Below are 20,842 nucleotides of genomic sequence, written 5' to 3'. Positions count from 1 at the left end.
GCTGCCGGACTGAAGAGGGAGGTAATGGTTTATGACCTGTAATGAGATGATACTTTATTTCATGTAGGAATATATGGATTTTCTTCAGTGCAAAGATGATTGTGAGGACTTCTTTTTTTGATTTGTGAATAACACTTCTGCACAGCATTTAGTGTCTACAACACAAATGTGATCGAATGTTCAGAGCCATCTGGGTCTCTGTGCCAAGATGGTCCCCAGGTTCTGTTGAGAGGCATCTGCTGCCAAGACTATCTGTTTGCTTGATTGAAATATTTCTCAATATTGCTGACTGGAGGGCCTGCTTCAGGTTCTTGAATGCCTGTTCACATGCCTCCAACCCTACTAAAGGCATATTCTTCTTCTACTGGATGTTGAGTGGGTGCGCAGTTAACCCCATGCCTGGGATAAATTTTCTCTAATACATTATTTTTCTCAAGGAGTGGAGCTCCTTTAAATTTGTGGGGCAAGGAAGTGTGACAACAGCTTCAACATCTGTGTGTGTGTGTGTGTGTGTGTGTGTGTGTGTGTGTGTGTGTGGAGGGGGGGGGGGGGTGCTTATTACCTGTGCAAGAGATGATGTGTCCTAAGTAATCCACCAACGGTTGAAAAAAAAAAAAGAGATATTTTTTGAGGTTGCATTTAAGGCCTGCCGAATGGAGGTTGTGGAACAGCCACTGCTGGTTTCCTAAGTGTTCTTGCATTGTGGCTCCCATCACCACAATGCCATCTAGGTAATTTATGCGGCCCAGAACAACCTGCAGCTCTTGGTTGAGGAACCTTTGAAAGATTGCTGGGGTATTGGTCACCCCTGAAACTAAGCGTTTAAAACTACTAGTACATTCTGTGGTTTCTCATCCAGGGTAGTTGTAAATAAGCTTTGTAGAGATTGACATTCAAAAAATACTGACTGCCTGTGAATCTGGAGAAAAGCTCGTCTGGTTTTGGGATGTGATACTTACCAATATCTGACTGGGAACTAATCTTAATCTCCATGCAGGCAGTTTCCCTGACAGTTTTTTCACAATAACCGAAGGTGTTGCTCATCCACTTGCAGACAAGGGTTCAGTGACGTCCATGGCATCAAACTATGTGTAAAGGACATAAGTTGTGCAGGATAGAAGCAAGGGCATGCCAATTTTTTAATGGAATGGGCACCATAAAGTCCTTCACTTTTCCTGGACACTAGCGAAAGTGTCAGGGTAATCCTTACTGAGGGTTTCCAATTCCCTAAGTGGGACTTATTTCAATACCAGGTGGACTGAGTCATGGATGACAAATCCGAAAGCAGAGAAAACATTGTGACTGAATAGATCCTCTATCCGTGCTGTGAACCACAAGGAAGGTAATGTGTTGCATGACATTTTTGTATGTTGACGCACTTGGGTATTGTCCATTGAGTGGAATGTATTTTCTATATGCTGCCAAGTGGTGAGCTGTGAATTAAAGGGGAGGTGCTCCCAGCTGGAGATATTTGAGAGAGCAAAAGGGACATGGTGACACCAATGTTGACCTGTAGCTAAACTTGTTTGTTGTGCAAAATGAGCATGATGAATAATTTTGCAGGTGACACCAGTGTAGTGTGAGACTCTGATGAAATCATATTAATGTCCATTATGTCCTATCCAGACATGGTATTTTACAAAGGATAAATAGGACTTGGTAGCAACGTAGCTAAGCAGAGCGCTTGAAACCTGTCTCAAGCTGGATTAACTTCTCACAAGTTTCATCTGTCTGTATTATTCCAACTAAACAAAGAGGATTATTGGTACAGATATTGAGGGATTTATTGTAGCACAGATTCATTTGTCATGGTTACTTGAGCTGTAGGGAAAGGAGTATTTGATCTGAAATTGCTGGGGATTGTAAAAATGGAGTGGTTGTTTGCTTTCATGTGAACCCTAATTTGGATGGCATTGTTAGTCAAATGGAGGCCGACATTCAGGAAAACTGTGGAGTTTGTAAAAGAGTAAGATAACTTTCAATAAAGAAATCAGTTAGTTTCTGGAAGGAAGTGAAGTTTTTCATCTTAACTATAAGCCTAGGGCACAAACTATTGTTGAATCTAAGAACCTTTCACAATCGAGGCGGGTTTTTAGTTTTTTAATATATTGTTGAATCTCCCATGTGTCTTTGTGTTCTGGCAGGACACAGAAATTTTGAAAGGTGCCACCATAAGCATCACATCATTTATTGGACACAGCCAATTTCCACCAAAGCCCTTACACCATAGATAACAGTTGCTTTTATGCATATCAATGAGTGAGTGCTATCAATTTCTGATTGTTCATCCAGTGCCTTTTATAATAACTACATAATAAATTTAGCTTCTTTTGTGGGTAATATTTGACAGCATTATTTTTTGCTCCTTTGAAGTATCAACACTTGGAAATAATGGCATTACCAAAGTTTATATTCTCTGTTAGATGCAAAGTATTTGCTACATGTTGTATCTTCATTAATAAGTCAATGTCCCAGTTAGGTGGCCTCTCAAAATGTTGCTGTACAATGGAACCATACTGGGTTAATTGCTGTCCACCTGATTTATTTACATCTCTGACCTTCAAAGATGAAGACCATATGAGTAAGCATGATGTTGATTAATGTTACAATCAGTGAAGTTTGTGGGATACTTCTAGCTTGTCATTGCAAGAAATAATAATTAAAGAAATAGTGTTAGACATAGATACCCTATATAGGATGGATGCCGGTGTAAAGAGAGGTTGCATTAATGGTGACAAGGTAGGTTTTAGCTGTAAGAGAGTTAGGAATATAGTCAAGGTGTGCAGCAAAATGGATTGTTAGTGACTTTAAAGCATGCCTCAATGAAATGGCCAGGATAGCAGTCTAGTCTCTGCTTTGGTTTCCTACTCTCTCTCTCTCTCTCTCTCTCTCTCTCTCTCTCTCTCCCCCCCCCCTCTCTCTCTCTCTCCTCCCCCCCCCTCCCCCCACTTTCTCTCTCTGATGGATTCTCATTTATCTTTGTGTCCCTTCTTTCTATGTCTACATTGTCATACATATTCTGCAAACCATTGCGAAATGTGTGGCATAGAGTAGCTTTTCAAGCTACCCACTATTTTTTCATGTGCAGCACGCAAAAAGTCATTTTCTTGATAACTACTACAATTTATATATAGCCATTGTGAAAAATGACCACAATAAAAAACAGTAATTAGTTTCATCTTGGCTTTGTGGTCCCTATGAGAGTGAAGTGTAGGGAATTGAAGAATGTCTCTTGATTATTTGCTTAACATTGGCTCTTCCAACTTTGTAAATAGCCTTTCTTGGAATAATGGACTTCTGTCTTCAACCATCTTCCAGGTCAGGATTTTTCATCATTTCTGTGATGCTCTCTTGTAAGTTGAGTACATTGGTGACCTTTCATGCTGTTTGTACACTCACTTGAGGATGAAATAGTATTGGAAATCAGTGTGGATTTGTAATTAATATATGGTACCCGGTTTTAGAAAAAAGAAACCATATTTGTAATTAATGTATTGTACCCAGGTTTAGAAAAAGAAACCGTATTGGTGTATTGCTTATTGAGATGTATAGCGAAGATTGCCAGGGGACAGGAGAAGATAACTCCAATAACCCAGACACACATCAGAGGAGAAGGGAAATGTCAAGGTCAAAAGACTAAGCCATTTGGTGATTGCTCTAGTTCATGGCTGTGAACAGAAGAGAGAGAGATGTTTTTAGACCACAGTTCAGAGGGCCATCTGTCTCACGAGTCAGGTGAACCTGCAGCATGATTTGATTGGCAAGGCAGCTTTGCTAACAACAGTTTGGTCTATTCTGACATGAACAATTTGATTGTTGTTGAATTCAGCTGAAAGGTGATGGATGAAGGAGGTGACCTTTTTGTAAAATTTAAATAATGAAAATTATTCACATCTGCGGCACCTGGTACATATCTTTTCCTCTCCCTGAAAGAATTTACTATTGGTAAATTTGACAATCTCAGTGTAACCTTAAATCTAGCGAGTGACAAAATTTAACACAGTTATTACAGCTCTGTCTGGTGACTAGCTGGGTGCACAGGGCTGTGACAGCCATGGCAATACAAAGGTAGCCAAAGCTGACTTCTGAGACATTTTTAAGGAGTACAAGTAACTGAGACACTTATAAGTCAAGGACTAGAACATAACATGTAAATAATCAGTACATGTTACAGGTCAGTTTTTTTTTTTTTTTTTTTTTTTTTTTTTTTAGAAAAAGATTAAGGAGGAAGTGAATGATTGATTTCTAGCATAATTAGGAGAAGTAATGGATCTAGCATGATGTTCAATAGGGGCCACATGATGTTGAAAGGTTTCTTCATCAGATTGTAGTTTGTTTTTTAAAAAGATGTGAGCACACAGTGCCCTAGCTCTTTCAGGGATTAGGTAACCATCAGGGAGACACAGACTGGTTGTCAACCTGACAGTAAGGCAGATTGAAATCAGGGAACAGAATTTTGAAACACACGAGTTATTTTAATTGTAATCAGGGAGGACTGAAGCATTTTAAGTAAAATTTATTTTGAGTTTGTTAGCACCACCGAGTATGTCTTGTAAGTAATGTTGTAATTATTTAAGTGATCAAAGAAAAGTTTTAAAACTGAAAATATATTAATGTGTGGAAGGCACAAATCACCTTCTTGATTGAATCTGAGCATCAACCAGAATGATCTATGAAAGTAAACAGATTTGACTGACAGAAATGTAAAGTGACAATTACAAAATGTGAGGCTTCTCACTGCATTAATGCATCTCATAAATCAATAACAACATTTAGAATAAACTCCTGAAGGTTGATTCCTTTGACTCAATTTTTTGTGGTCATAACAGCTACGTATCTAAATTCAGTTAAATTGAATAGAAAGATTGTAGAAATAATGCATGACAACAGAACATCAAGTGAACATAAGCACAATAATAAAACACCATTGTTTGAAACAAGTCGCAAAGTAAGAAATTTATAAGACAAATACAAAATAATAGTTTAATTAAAGAAAACAGTCCAAAGTGGGATTACAAAATTATAGTTCACGACAGTAGAAAACAAAAGTTGACCTTAACTTTTGCATTTTATCTCAGAACAATCCACTGGAATTAGGTGAAGGCACTCGATCATCTAGAGTGGCTGTATGCATTCTACTCCATAACTTGCAAGTGAAACAGCAATATAGTCATCCTCAGTATCAGAATAACAAGTAGGATGGAAGTTACTGCGGGAAAAGTTAGGGTACAGAGAAATTTCTGCATTATGGCCTGAGAGGGGTGAATCAGGCCTGAGGGACCGCCAAGTTGTCCTGTGCTGATGGTTTCAGCAGATGCGATACCAGGAGGTGTGTGGTCAGCACACCACTCCTCCAGTCATTTTCGGTTTTCTTGATTTTGAAACCACTAGTAGTCGGTCGAGTGGCCATGTCAGGTGATCTTACGAGGCTGAATGCACCCTGTACCAGTACTCCAACCAAGGAAAAATCGTTATCAGTACCAGGAATCATGCTGAGTACACAGCTGCAGATTTGGACACTACAGAAACACTGTTAAGTAAAATATTGTGGTAGTGGAATCTTATACTATGGATGGCAGCTAGATCTAGTGTGATTTGTTGTTGATGCTGCCACCGCCGCCACTACTGCTGCTGCTATTACTGCTACTACACCATCAACTAATCCAAGGACTTGAGCAATTCAGTGTTTTTAGTCTCCAGAAGAACTGTTAAGATAGACTGTGTACTGCCTAAACTGAAATTCTGGAATGAATAGCAGGAATGGTTCAATAGTGGAATTAAGAGTTTCTTTTAGTTGTGTGTAGAGCCAAAATTGAGGTTTCAGGACGTCACAGTGGGATGGTTTGAATAGAAATCTCATATTATTCAGTATCTGTGTGAAGTGAAACTCCAATCATAACTCACAAGTGAAACCACAGTTATATATGGGACATTCTATAACCTACTGCTTCGTATGTGGTAGCACAAAAGCTGTGTTAATTTATCAGTCAGGGATGTGCAAGTTGTTTAGTTTCTGCTAACAACAGAATAATTTCAAAAAGAGAAGTGTTGTTATATGAAATTAAATCAATACAAATATAGTTTACCTAGAGTGGCAATTCTGTGACTCTACAGCAGACAAAGCTCTATTGTGTATGCTGTTCAGTACAGTGTCTAACTGGAGGGACCATAGTTGGATAATACCTTTATGATCACTCCCATTAGCCATCGTGCCAAGTATCAACTTAGTTTGTGTGGTCAATAGTTGCAAGTATATTTCCAAGGAATAGGTAAGGTTAAACCCTGTATCATTCCAATTCACAAATCAGACAAGGAGGTATCCACAAGTGAAGAATAAGTTTGAGGTAATTTTGAGTCAACTTCACAGTAACACAGTTATGATACTGTGGCATAAAACTAGAAGCAAGGGGTATATCTTTTGAAGAGGCAGGTATAGTTGCATTGAGATATTTATAAGAGTATAAAGTAAGGACTCAGGAGGAATTAAAATCAAACTGACTTTATTTTGTAGTCCAGTTTATGTACCCGAAATAATACGTCATATCAACTTGGGCATGACCAGAGTTTATCGTGAAAAACAGGGTTTTCTAGTATCGTACTTGCAACACTGTTGAAGTTGCAGCAAGTTACTAATTTGGGTTTTCGTAGCATCCGTATTTTGATTAATCAAATCACGAAGGAGTTTGTGGTGAGATAGCAACTGGGTAGTGAGCAGCGAACTTTGTTGCATATGAGAACAAACTGTCTTCAGTATGTTAAAAGGAGGAAACGAAGTCTACACAAGACATTGAAGTGTATCACACATGTGTAAGCAAAGGTGCTGATTTGCCTCGCCAGTGTCTTCTCGGAGGCAAGTTGCATCTTGCAGTGCCTGGTTGCACTTATTCAGTTTCTGTTGAATGATAGGTGGTTCCATCCAAAGAAAAGCGTGATCATATTTCAGCAGATTTCAAAAAAACATCACAGCAGCCTTTTCCATTATAATGAATTGCACCCTTGTAGCACAAGTTTTCAAATTTCATAAACTTTGAACATAATTTTGCCATACCAGCCAGTGATGAAAACTATGCTATGACAATGTATCAGCATAGTGAAATAATGCAAACATATGACAAAACCATTCAGTAGTAGAGGCGGATAATAAATTATGTAGGAATAAGTAAAAGAGCAAAAAGAGGCTAAAGGGGCATAATAGTTAATTTGGTTGTAATGTGAAGTGTATAAGACACAAATGTAAAAGCAGTGGTGTGTTACTAGCACAGAGGGCTGCTAGGCATGTTACTAATTGCATGCAGTGGAGAAAAGGCATCATAGTCCAGTCAATGAAGGAAAATTGGGGAGAAAAGTTCATATAATTGCAAATTTTTGCACAGTGGTAGGAACAATATACTAGAAGTTCTGACTGTGGGGCATGTGCACATGTGCTTGTGGATGAGTGGCAGGTGGGAGGGGGGGGGGGTGGGGGGGGGGGGGGGGGGTGGACTGAAGAGCGAGCGGGGTAGTCCAAACACTCTATAATCCATTACTTCACTAGAAGGCACTACAGGGTATTTCACACAGTTATACAGATCCTTCTGCATCTTGCTTCTTGAATCACTGGTAATGCAACATGCAGATACATCTAGGCGATGTTTATTTTCCACGAAGTGCATTAGCACTACACATGGAACACAGATATGGTTACAAATAACACTAATGTAAGAAAAGCATACACACAAATTCTTGTAAATCTCTGCACACTTTCCTACACTGCTAGAGACGAAATTAATTCATAGTCATTCTGTATGGCAGTAATGTTCTTCTGGGAAAGGCATCTTCCGCCACCATGAGCAGTGCTTGCTTTTTAGTTTACAGGCAGACTATACCCCACCAGCATTTTCTGTCCATTTCTCTTATGTGTGTAGAAAAAATAACTTCACAGAGCTCATATTTATGTGCTGTGGAGCTATTTTCAGTTTAATAAGTGGATACTGTGTCGGCAGCGGTTCATGCGGTGAACTTTGGAAGGGCTGATTTAATTTTGTGAAACACTCTGTAGTTGCTTCTTGTGAAGTAGTGTAGTTGAGAGAGAAGGACTCATCTACTGGGTCTTCAGTTTTCAGGCCTATGAAGGAGGGAAGTACAGACCACAATCCAGTGAATAGCTACCTTCACACATCACAGAGGCAGAACGTAAATTGTAACAGGAATTCATTGGTTGCTGTGTAAATGTTTTACTGGGCTTGGCTTTTGTGTCAAATGATTCTTTCTGAATTTAGCTGGATCCACTACAGGAGATGGTGTATTGTCACCATTTCCACTTGGTTAAGTGGGCAAAATGAACTATAATCTTCTGATCTGGGAGCTGCAATTCGACACAGACAGCCAATGTGAAGTGCGATATCTGGTATGGTCCATCCAAATTTCTTAGCTCTGCCTGTTCCCATAACCATTTGTCATAACATTGCATGATCTACTTGATTTAGCAGCATCCTAGTGTTTTTTTGAATATGGAGCTGTTGTCTCTGTGTCACAGCTCCAATGCTCTGCTGAAATTTCTTCCATATACACTGTAATCTTTTAGCTTCACTTTGCTTGAATGTGTTTTGGGCAGCATCTTCTTGATCTCGATAGGGGAACTCTTTTGTGACCATAAACATCCTCATAGAGTCTCAACCCTGTTGTTTCATGTACCATGGCATTGTCTGATGAAATCACAAATAGCAATAGACAGTCCTAGCCTGAGTTCGAGCCATTCATGTAATAAGACCTTTTAACTACAGTTTTATGAACACATTGATCCCTGACATTTGTTGTAAGGGGGTATTAGGCAACGATCTGCCATGAACGGTACAGGCCTGTGTGACAGCTATCTGGCTGTAGAACAGGTGAAACTAAGAGAATCAGTAAGCACATTAATGTGCTCATAAACAGAAAGCTGATCTGAATGCCCATGAATCTGTGCATGCACATTAGAGGGCAGTAACTCACACATGTGCAGAAGGGGGTACTCAGAGCATGCTTCTTACTTATTCTTGTTGAAATCAAGCAAAATAAATATTTTTTGCCAACAAACTGTGTATTATATAAGCTGTTTCTGAAAAGCATTGTTTGTACTGCATGATTCGTATTTTAGAAATGGAATGGACCAAACAAGTGTTAAGCATCCTAATTCAGGCATATAGTGAGGAAAGATGTCTGTGTTACCATCACAACCCCTGTCACAGAACTCATTTATTACTGAATAAATATGCATATAACTTCAAATGTGTGGTTTTCAGCTTGTGTATGTAGTGTTGTAATTAAGAAAAGGTTACATTTGATTTGATTACATCTGTTTCTTTACTTCAGCAAGCCAGGAAGGACAAACTGGCAATAGTCAGCAAGAGAATCCTATCACAAAATGAATAAACGTGTGGTTCAATTCTTACTTTCCGCTAGGTGAAACTGCCTCCTACAATATTTTGTTACTGATCTGTGGATCTTTGGGCCTCAGTTCCTTTGTTAATATGGATTATTTCCACTGCCTTCATCCATTCTTCCCAGCCAGGGTTGAACCCAACAATGTCTGGCTTTTCGTCATTGTCCTTGTTAGTGTGCTCTAATCCTAAGAGTTACAGGCACTGGAAGGCAAAAGCACTGAAAACAAATGCATCCTCCTTGTGCAAACTTCTGTATAAATGTAAATTTAAACACTAAATATATTCTTGTGCTATCAAGTGCCATAATATAAACTGAATAGTTCAGCCCTTAATTCAGAACAGTAATAAGATAATTCTGTGACAGTTACATAAGAGAACAGCAGTTACTTAATAAATAATAACAAAAAATAAAAACAGTTACTTTATAAGTAGGAACCTTCAGCTCTCAGAAATTTTTAATTTCAATTAACAACTTTACAAAAAATCAGACAGTCCTCTTCAAGATTCACACAGTATTGCCATCTAGTGCACCTGCGTGGATTCACATGAGAACTATCCCACATACATCATGTAATTGGGCAATGTGAACCAGTTTGTCATTCTACCTTAGGTGCACGGGTAATATGGGCTGTAGAGTGAAACGGTGTAGTTGTCCACTTTTTTAAGTAGCCGACATACTTGTACCATAAGTTTGAACATTAAGTTTGTCTCTCGGTGTGTTGTTATCCCTTTGGACTCCAAAATGGTAGTACTAAATGAGCGATGAATGCTTTCTCAACTGTCTCTGCGATCATATCTTCAATAGCTAACATAATAAGATAGCAAGAGAAATGGTCGCTCATGGGTAAAACTCATCTATTTTGAGCTGTTATGGGAAACTGTCTCTCAATATCGAGTGCAACGATTTCACGAGGTTCTACTGCCCCAGGTAGAGTTTTGAAGAGGTATATTTGGTCTTCATCCTTGCACTCTCTTAGCACAAGGGAGACAATTTTGAATGAGTTCTTCTACATCTTTCTTTTTTTGTGGCCACCAATAATAATGGCCTGCAGTGTGAACTAGTGTGGTGCTTTTCCCATTATGACATGCCTTTATGCGATCATGACATTATCGCAGTGTGCACTACATTTTCATATATAAAATGTTATCTCTTGCTATTAAAGCTGCTGTGGTTGCCAGTTTCTTATGCTCATTATAGAGTTCCAGTGCTTTTTTAATTCCTCTGTAAGCATCTTGTCTCCTTGCAGGATCTTAATTTTCCTACTAAAGGTATTTGCGCTCTTATTTAACGTGCCAGACTTGTGACATATTGATAGTGTTTTAAGGCCCATCTAACAAGTCTGGTACTAGAATCTTTTATACTCAAAAGCCATAGTAAAGCTACATGATGTGTAATTATTGTGAACTGATGATCATGTAGGTAACATCAAAAGTAATGAATGCCAAAAGCAATGGCCAGAAGTTCATTTTTTGTTGTGCTGCATTTGGCACAGTCGATTCTGTTGGCATGATTTATAGCCAGTTGGTTTTTCTTCATTGTGTTGTATTTCACTCAAAATACGGATGACAGCAATATTGCCAGCATCAAATGATAGGATAAAAGGTAGCGTTAAATCCAGATAAGCCAAGATAAATGAACTTAAAGAAGCATGGTAACCCATGGAATTTTAATGTCTCTGCTTCCAACATTATCTATGCGCACTGGCAGAAATGTACCATAGTCTGAAATATTCATGTGCTGTTTACTGTCTAACATTTCTTGTTTATGGGTCTATTAAGAAAGTATATCATCGTGTAAAAAAAGGCTTTCTTCACCTCTATCCAAATGATTTCCCCTGTACCAACCAATATTTTCTCAGCTTTATTTAACTTCAACACTGTGTATATGATTTGGTGAGTTGGGAGTAGATTTAGCAAACAAATCACCAAAAACACTTGTTTAACAATGGAAAATCCAGGTTAAAATGTAACAATATTATGAAAAGGGTAGTTGCTACTCACCAAGTAGTAGTGTTGCTGGGTCGCAGATAGGCACAACAAAACCTCTGTCACAAAATAAGCTTTCGGCCAACAAGGCCTTTATCAAACACACACACACACACACACACACACACACACACACTGGTAGTCTGGCTTCAGCTGCCAGAGACTGTGGTTGTGTGTATGTGAGTTGTTTTTGCAAGTTGTGACAGTCTTTGTTGTGCCTATCTGCATATCAACATCTCCACTATGGTGAGTATCAGCTCTCCATTGCATAATATGAAAACACTTATTTATACACTTGTATCAATGAAAAAGGTAGACTTTCTACCATTGATCTTACATGTCAAAATTTGGGCAAAAGGGGAGTGAGTGCAGTGGCAGAACCACTCCTGTTCACATTTCCCATATTTGCATTCCTTCAAGGACCTCAGTAACCTATTTGGTTGGCGAGCTGTGATGTGAAGATGGACAGTTTGCCCTCTCGTGTCCGATATTTTTTGCAATAGGCAAATGCCAATGCCAAACAGTCGGGAGCCTTCTGACCCCAGTGTTTGCACCAAGTGCAGTGCACTTCAGCCGTGAACGCTTACTTGGGTGTGAGACTGGGGAAAATGTCAGGCCTTCTTGCCTGGAAACCAGAGTCGTACAGCCTCCCTTGGTGTGATTGGTGAAGCACACTTCACCTCAGCCCCTCCGTGTGAGTAAATCCTGTGAGGAAATATATTTTTACAGAAGGTACTCTGCTTTACTGAGAAGTCTCTTCCTTTCATTACATAGGTCTTATTCAGTCAGCAAAGTATTCAAAATCTTCTCTGGAATTTTGAGGTATTGTGGAAAGTTTTTCAATGTTGTAACTAATACTATGCTTCTCCATAACTGTCCACTAGACCTGTTGCAAGAATGACAAATGCCTTGGTGTTTCCCAGCCCATTCCACAGAATTTATATAAGCATGATTCTCTCCTTGCAGCTTGAGGATGGTGGCTCCTGCCAACACTTCATCACCCTATGCGGGAGTTTCCCTGCATCCGTTAAATTTTGTATGAAAACATGGACATTTTTGCCTAGTTTGTCTGTGTAGGTAGGAACTAGCAAACAAATTGCGACATCAAATACAGGCCAGTGTGGAACTGCACATGGAAACCCCGTGAAATGGGGAAGTGAAATGGGGAAGTGAGGCTAGCTGTGGACACAGTGCTTCTTTGTGGCATTGCATTTACTAATGCCTCATTAAGGTGCCTTTGCAGGACATAATTTTTCACCCAGAGTGGCTCCATTCTCACTTAAAATACTGCATCCATCTCCATCTGTCTCTGTGACCTGGTTGAAAGCATTCCTCTAAACTAGACACATAAAATAAATAAATAAAAGCCTTTGATGTCAGATCTCGGTGACATCTCTGAAAGCACAGCACCAATGGCTCCTTCTCCATAAAAGAGAAGTTTGTGAATTACATATGTTGATCAACTCATGACGTGGTAAGCATGGGACAGAGAAACAGTTGGTGGCTTCGGGGTGGCGCTGGGTCATTGTACTGGCAATGTGGCTTTGTCCAAAGGTGGCGGGTGATGTCTGAAGGCCTCGGACAGTTGGGTGGGGTGGGGGAGGGGTTGGCGGCAGCGGTGGTGGCGGCAGTGGCTCTGGGTAGTTAGCCCAACTGACAGCACTAAGCATTTGTCAGTTGTCACAGCACAAGGCCAGATGGTGCCACACAATTGTTTCTTGCTCACAGTTTAGTAATTTGTATGCAGCACTTCAAAAAGCTGGAAACAGTGCAAATTCAGAATTCCATTTCTGACACTAGTTTGTATGCCCAATTAGGGGTGTAGTCATAATTGGAAAGCCCTTTGGGCTTGTAATTAATATACAGGGGTAAGGTTTATAAACTGATTGTATTCAGCCAATGAACCAAATCCTACCACCTGCTTTACCTGCAACTGCTGTAATTTTCATTTCATGTTTATAAAAATTGCTACAGTGAGGTATTTGTATGAGTTGGATGAACCCAAATATAACTCGGTGATGTTATAGGCTACTACATTTCTGTATTTTTTGAAATTTACAATTTTAGATTTCTACACATTAAAGCAAGTTGCACTCCTGGTTTTCAGGCTGTTTGGGGGGTTACAGTCAGGTTGGTATCGCACTGCTGTCTGGAGTATCTCCAAACATATCTTTAACCAGGAATCTCAGTGACTGGAGTGGAATTGTCTTCAGTGATGAGACCCACTTTGAATTGAGCACCGATGATCTGTGAGAGTATATATAAAAACTTCAATGTGGTAACAATTCATATGCTTTTCAGAAGTAACAAAATACTGCAGCCACATTGTTGCCATCACTCGTGGCTTTTGGGATGTGAGAGAGAAGTGGAATTGGATTTTGGATGACTGATGTTTTCAGAATGCTTGTTGGATTGACAGAGGTCATTCTGTTAGAGATCCCTCATTATATTTGAGCTCAGAATTTCTTCTAAGATTCTAAAACAGTGACATTGGATGGTAGTTTTCTGGATCACTTCTTGTACCCTTCTTGTAGACAGATGTGCCCTGTCTTTTTAACCATCATTGGCCACAGGTTTTGTTTGGGAGGTCCACAATATACAGGATATATAAAAAAGAATCGTCCAATTTTTTTTAAAAAAAATCATAACTATTATATTGTTTGAGCTATAAGCATGAACAACATACTGTTGGAAAGAGCGAACTCTCAAGTTTTACATGGTTCCCGCTAGGTAGCAGCAGAGTGTGCGTCACTAATAGCTGTTCAGAATGACTTTCATACTACGTATGATGTGGATCTTCCTACAGTACAGAGCAATAGATGATGGCATGAACAATTCTGAGAAACAGGTTGTTTGTGTAAAGGCAAATTGCTGGGCCATCCCTGAGTGTCTGATACAGACGTCGAATGCATCCGCCATAGTTTCACAAGGAGTCCGCAGAAATCCATTCACTGTGCAGCTCGACAGCTCAACATGCTCCGGATGTACAGTTAAACATGCCCCCGATGTCTGTCTGGTGTGTGTTGCATGTTTACATGTGAAACCATACAAAATTCAGCTACTGCAAACTCTTCATGAAGGTGACCAACAACAATGTGTGGCGTTCTGTAATTTCATTCCGGGCAAGATGGAGGATGACAGTTTTCTTCCACACTTAGTGTTTAGTGATGAGGCAACGTTCCATTTAAATGGAAAGGTGAGCCTTTATAATGTGAGAATATGGGGTATGGAATGACCACATGAAGTTGTACAACATGGGAGGGACTCTCCAAAATTTAATGTGTTTTCTGCAGTTTCTTGGGAAAAGGTGTACAGTCCATTTTTCTTTGCCAAGAACACTGTTACAGGAAGCACATATCTCGACATGCTTCAGAAATTTCTTTTCCCACAGTTGAAGACTGATTTGATTGACTTCATTTACCAACAGGATGAGGCACCGCCACACTGATATCTGGAAGTACGGGAATTTTTAAATCAAAGGATTACTGTATGATGGATCGGTCACACTGGACCATATGATTCACCCTCACATTACTGGCCTCCGAGGTCATTGGATCTGACTGTATGTGATTATTTATTATGGGGGTTTACAAAAGATTCTGTTTATGTGCCTCCTTTACCAACAACAATGAATGAACTGAGACATCGCATAACTGCAGCTGTGGAAGCTGGGTGGGAAAAATGTGAATACTGCATTGACATATGCTGTGCATCTCAAGGGGGGCCATATTGAACACCTATGAAAAGGTATGAAAAAAACTTTGAGTTTCCCATTCATCAGACAAACAAAATTCATTGCATATGTTTATTAGTTTCAGAAATATAGACATGCCAAATTGGGTGATTTGTGATTCATTTTGATACATCCTGTATTATGTTTGAAATAGGAACTAACTCAGCTGAAAAATTTGTATATACACTATGTGATCAAAAGTATCCAGACGCCCCCAAAAACATATGTTTTTCATATTCGGTGCATTATGTTGCCACCTACTGCCAGGTACTCCATTTCAGCGACCTCAGTAGTCATTAGACATTGTGAGAAAGGAAAATGGGGCACTCCGCGGAACTCGTGTACTTCGAACATGGTCAGGTGATTGGGTGTAACTTGTGTCATATGTCTGTATGCGACATTTCCACACTCCTAAACATCCCTAGGTCTCCTGTCTCTGATGTGATAGTGAAGTGGAAACGTGAAGGGACACATATAGCTCAAAAAAGCGTACTGGCTGACCTCATCTGTTGACTGTCAGAGACTGCCAACAGTTGAAGAGAATCGTAATGTGTAATAGGCAGACATCTATCCAGACCATCACACAGGAAATCCAAACTGTATCAGGATCCACTGCAGTACTACGACAGTTAGACGGGAGATGAGAAAACTTGGGTTTCCTGGTCGAGTGGCTGCTCATAAGCCATACATCATGCCGGTAAATGCCAAACGGCACCTCGCGTGGTGTAAGGAGCATAAACGTTGGATGACTGAACAGTGGAAAAATGTTGTATGGAGTGACGAATCACAGTACACAATGTGGCGATCCGATGGCAGGGTGTGGGTATGGTGAATGCCTGGTGAACGTCATCTGCCAGCATGTGTAGTGCAACAGTAAAATTTGGAGATGGTGGTGTTGTGATATGGTAGTGATTTTCATGGAGGGGGCTTGCACCACTGTCGTTTTGCATGGCACTATCACAGCACAGGCCTACATTACTGTTTTAAGCACCTTCTTGCTTTCTACTGTTGAAGAGTTATTCAGGGATGGCGATTGTATCTTTGAACATGATCAAGCACCTGTTCATAATGCACGGCCTGTGGCGGAGTGGTTACACGACAGTAACATCACTGTAATGGACTGGCCTGCACAGTGTCTGGACCAGAATCCTATACAACACCTTTGGGGTGTTTTGGAATGCCGACTTCGTGCCAGGCCTCACTGACCAACATCAATATTATGCTGTTGGGGATATTAAACTGGACTTTCATGGGACATGTGGTAATAGTTGAAGGGACCATAACAGTTGCGGACTGTGAGAACATTATTGTGTACTGCCCAGACCACTTCATGCTAAATGTCTTCCTTGATTTTGATAGCATCTTCCAGCTGGATAACTGTCCATGTCATAATGCCAGAGATGTGCCACATTGATTTGAACAGCTTGATAGTGATCTTGCATTGATGTTTGTCTACCAAACTAGCCTGATCTGATCCGACTGGAACACATCTGGGAAGTTTTTGGGTGCCAACTCTGCACCCATAAACCTCCAGTTTGCAATCTATAGAAATCACATGACCTGTGCATAAACATCTGGTGCCACATACCTCCAGAAACCCATCAAGGACTTTTTGAATCTTGGCCCCATAGAATCACTCCTGTATTGCAATGTAAAGGTGGACCAGCACTATTAAGCAGGTGGTCGTAATGTTTTGGCTTATCAGAGTGCTTCAGTCATCATTGCAGTGGTGTGAGAATTAAATTGGCACAGTACTCCTCTATCTTCCATTGTAAGGGAACATTTGAAAATGTTCACCATTTCTGATTCTGTTTTTTTTTTTGCTGGAGGTTTGAGTTCTCCCTCAGGCATGGGTGTGTGCATTGTTCTTAGCATAAGTTAGTTTAAGTACTGTGTAAGTGTAGGGACCGATGACCTCAGCAGTTTGGTCCCTTAGGTATTCACACACATTTGAACATTTTGATTCTGTTTTTGCTTTGCTGCTCTCAATTATGGTTCATGCCATTCTTGAGAATCTGAGCACTAACTTTTGTGCCACTTACAGCCTTTAAATATGACCAGGATTTGAGTTTTGTGAGAGATGTTTTGATAAGATTCTGCTAAGGTTCATGCATGGCTTTTTTGAGAGCCAAATGCTCTAGATTCAGGTTCTCCCTCTGTACAGATCTCTGATTCATGTTGTACCTACTATACAGTAACATTTAGACAATGGAAACTCCAGGTAGGAATATCAACAATGTAGGGAAAGATAGATTGCTACTTACTGTAATGATAACACGTTAAGTTGCAGACAGCCACAATTAAGACACTTACACATAAGCTTTCTGCACCCCATTTATTCACGAAAGCACACCTCATGCACACATGATTGCCAACTCCAGCAGCTCAGGCCACAATGCTACAGTAAGTAGTGATCTGTCTTTTTCTACATTGTACACAGTAATAATTGTTAAAGTTCCTTTTCAGCAACTGTATGTTATGGAATGTCCTTCCAATAATGGACTGTTCTACTAGGTACATGTCTATCCAGAAAATGGTCATCTTTTCTTTTCAATTTGAACCAGTGTTGCTTCTAATTGGCCCTAGCCAGGGTTAGTTTTTTAAGTTTGTCTTTCAGATGTGACATGATGTAAATATTTCTAGTTCTTTTAGTTGCCATTTGTGCTTTAGTAATCCTTGTTGCTACAACTGTCTGACGGTCACTGATACAATTTCCAGCGTGGGCATCCTCAAAAGGTCAAGTCTCTTTGTTTCCATCAGATTTAATATAATTCAATCATATATGGCCCCCTGGCTAATGGCTAGTTTTCAGAGAAGGCATTTGCAGTTATTTCACAGCTTGTTTTGTCAGCCACGTCACCTACAAAACTGTAGTTATTCCAATCGACTGTTGCATGATTGAAATCTCCTCCAGTTATGACAGGATTATGATTGGGGAAATATGTGTTAGTGTGTTTAGGGCATCTTTAACCTTATCGCTTTTATCTGGAGTTGTGTGGTAATTGGTGGAAGGGCCCAGTTTTTAACTTGTGCTCACATTTGATACTGAGTCTTGCCCAAACAATCTTACATGCAGCTCCAATTTCTATCTTGGCCAGTTTAAGTTTCGTGTCTACTGAAACACTTGTGTAATCACCATTCCCAATTGGCCTTGCATTTCTCAGTACACATGCATAAGCCCAAAAATCTCATTGCTGATTGTTCCAGTTTTTAGCTGGTTTTCTGGACCTGGTATATAAACTCCACTGCTTTTTACAAATTCAAACTGTGGAAAATTTATTTTGAATGCTTTGTTTGTTGTTCAGTATGATTTTAATCAGCTTGTGTGTGTGTGTGTGTGTGTGTGTGTGTGTGTGTGTGTGTGTGTGTGTGTGTCCAGGGGGTGGGGGTGGGGGTGGTGGTGGTGGTGGTGGTGGTGGTGTGGAGAGGAGGGTCTTTCCTGTGAGTCATGCACTACAGCTGTCATTTTCTGGATTCAGCAGAATCACATATGCCGAAACAAAAAACCTTGTGTGAACTCCACATACGGTCAGCTAAGTATCTGATGTGTAGTGCATGCGTGACTCATAGAGGGTCCCTACAGTTCTCAACCCTGTGGTGCACTAACATTATGCCACTTAAAGCCTTCACATACAACTAGAATTTGAGTTTTTAGAGGTATTCCAATAAGATACTGCTTTGATAGTCATTGATGACTTCATGCTTTTGCCTTTTGAGAGCCAGATGCCCTACATTTGGCTTCTCCCTATGTAAAGCCCTATGTTTCATTTTACATCTATCGTGCAGTAATCTTTTGATGTTCAGAGTTTCTTTACAGTATCTGTACACCATGGAGGGTCCTTGTCCTCATGAACTTTTCTGCTAGGTACATATCTATCCAGGATGCCAAAGTCTATGTTGTCACAGAGCCTTCAAAGAGCCTGGTTCAAGTCTTCTACTTTGTTCAGATTGGGGGGAGGGGGGGGCATGATCATTTCTAAGGGCAATTTGCAGATTGTGAACTTTATTGTAACTCCTTGAGTAACGCTGGAATGCTCCAACTTTTGTACCAGTTGCTGGACTGAACTTACTATGATCTCAGAGACCAGGTGACAACTATCACTTAAAAAATGATTTGGGTCTGTCGTCTGTCTTAACAGGGGTTCTGAGTGAGCACACCCCCTTCGTTACCATCTCTCTACCCCTAAAGTTTTTCCTTTTTTTCTGCCTAGCATAAGTGACTTGTGGTTCTGAAAGCTAGAAGTACTTTCTCTCTCTCTCTCTCTCTCTCTCTCTCTCTCTCTCTCTCTCTGTGTGTGTGTGTGTGTGTGTGTGTGTGTGTGTGTGTGTGTGTGTGTGTGTGTCTATAACAGGAGCTGCACCTCTTAAAGAAAAGTCCAATTCATTTATCTCTTTGTGAATTTAAGAAATTTGTGACTACAGTTTTCCTTTGAAATTATTATCATCATGTAGAGTAGAGTGCCAATAAGCAAGAAAAATGATGGTTGAAAAGTTGGTATTTTTATTCAAACTCTAGAAACGTTTTTTGCCTGTAATTTTATAGTCAGTTTACTATTGTTATACCTTTTTGCAGTTCTCCAAATCCTTTTACACTCACCACTCACTTATTTAAAAACACATCATTGTTACTTTTTTACTTACACATTTTCTTGTTGTATTTACAGAGGAATGGTTCAGACAAAAGTAATAAAATGAAATTGAAAAAAGGAGTAGCAGTGTGCCTTTTGGACGATGAAGAGTAAGTAAAAAAAAAAAAAAAAAAAAAAATCATTACTGCCAGATTTGCATTTAAAATAAGTACAGTTTCTTCAGTAGTTCTTTCTGTGGTATGCACACAAACCCTTCAATCCTTGAATTTCTGTACTTTTAATAATGATTGAGATTCCACTTTTTAAAGTTACCGGGAAAACAATTACTTAGTCAATTTACATTTATTGACCAAGAATTAAGAAAAGTTATGTGATGTACTCATTTTATGGCTTTTTTTGTTTGTAGTTAAATGAAGTTCAAACTACTAAAGGCTCATCACCAGTTTGACAGATGGCTAATACCATTTATTAATGTTCATAACAAAACTACTATAGCATGTTCTCTTCCTAATGACCTTTCCCCAAATACCAGTTCCCAGTCTCCACCTTTGTGCTCCAAAGCCTGTTCATTTCAAGTCTTCTACTCAAGGATCTACAACAGTTCTCTTATTTCTCATGATAAAGTTTTAAAATATTTTAATTCAAATATAATGAAATAAGAGGAGATATTACAAGCAAATAGCTGAATTAGACTTCCAGTTAATTATAAAAATTAATTCATTAATTTATTTAATAGTAGTAGTAGAAACAGGAAAGAACTTCCAGTATTACAAGGAAGCTTTAGGTAAGTATAAACTTTAATAAGAGGGAGATTTCATTGCTAGATAGCAGACAGGTGAGGTAATGTGACAAGACTTAAAAGTATTGTGTAAGGATTTTACTAAGAAGGATTGGTAGTGAGGGGCTGGTTTGTTAGCTCATAACTTATTATATTGCGGTGGATCTGGACTTACTTGAAGACAAATTTGTGTGATAATTTGTAGGAGGACTAGACCTTCTTTAGGGTAGAATCAGTTGTTTGGTATTCCTGCTTGATGGGAGTTAGTGAGTGGAGGAATGCAGATCAGAAGGCTCGGTGGTCTTGTTTCATGTCAACATGGGGGAATTAGAGGCACAGTGAGTAAGATGGTAAC

At 39.6% G+C, this 20,842-nt stretch overlaps 1 protein-coding gene across 1 annotated transcript in view; it reads left to right on the top strand.

The window, feature by feature from the left end:
- The window catches only part of LOC124799883, a 190,904-nt gene that overhangs the window by 59,342 nt on the left and 110,720 nt on the right, over positions 1-20,842 (top strand). The window contains exon 7 of the mRNA XM_047262953.1: positions 19,785-19,858. Within this exon, the coding sequence (XP_047118909.1) occupies positions 19,785-19,858 (74 nt within the window). The remainder of the gene's footprint in view (positions 1-19,784; positions 19,859-20,842) is intronic.

This window comes from Schistocerca piceifrons, chromosome 1, assembly GCF_021461385.2.
Source record: "Schistocerca piceifrons isolate TAMUIC-IGC-003096 chromosome 1, iqSchPice1.1, whole genome shotgun sequence".
Lineage (NCBI taxonomy): Eukaryota > Metazoa > Arthropoda > Insecta > Orthoptera > Acrididae > Schistocerca > Schistocerca piceifrons.
Note: the sequence above shows the minus strand (reverse complement) of the source record. Positions and strands in the feature narration are given on the sequence as shown.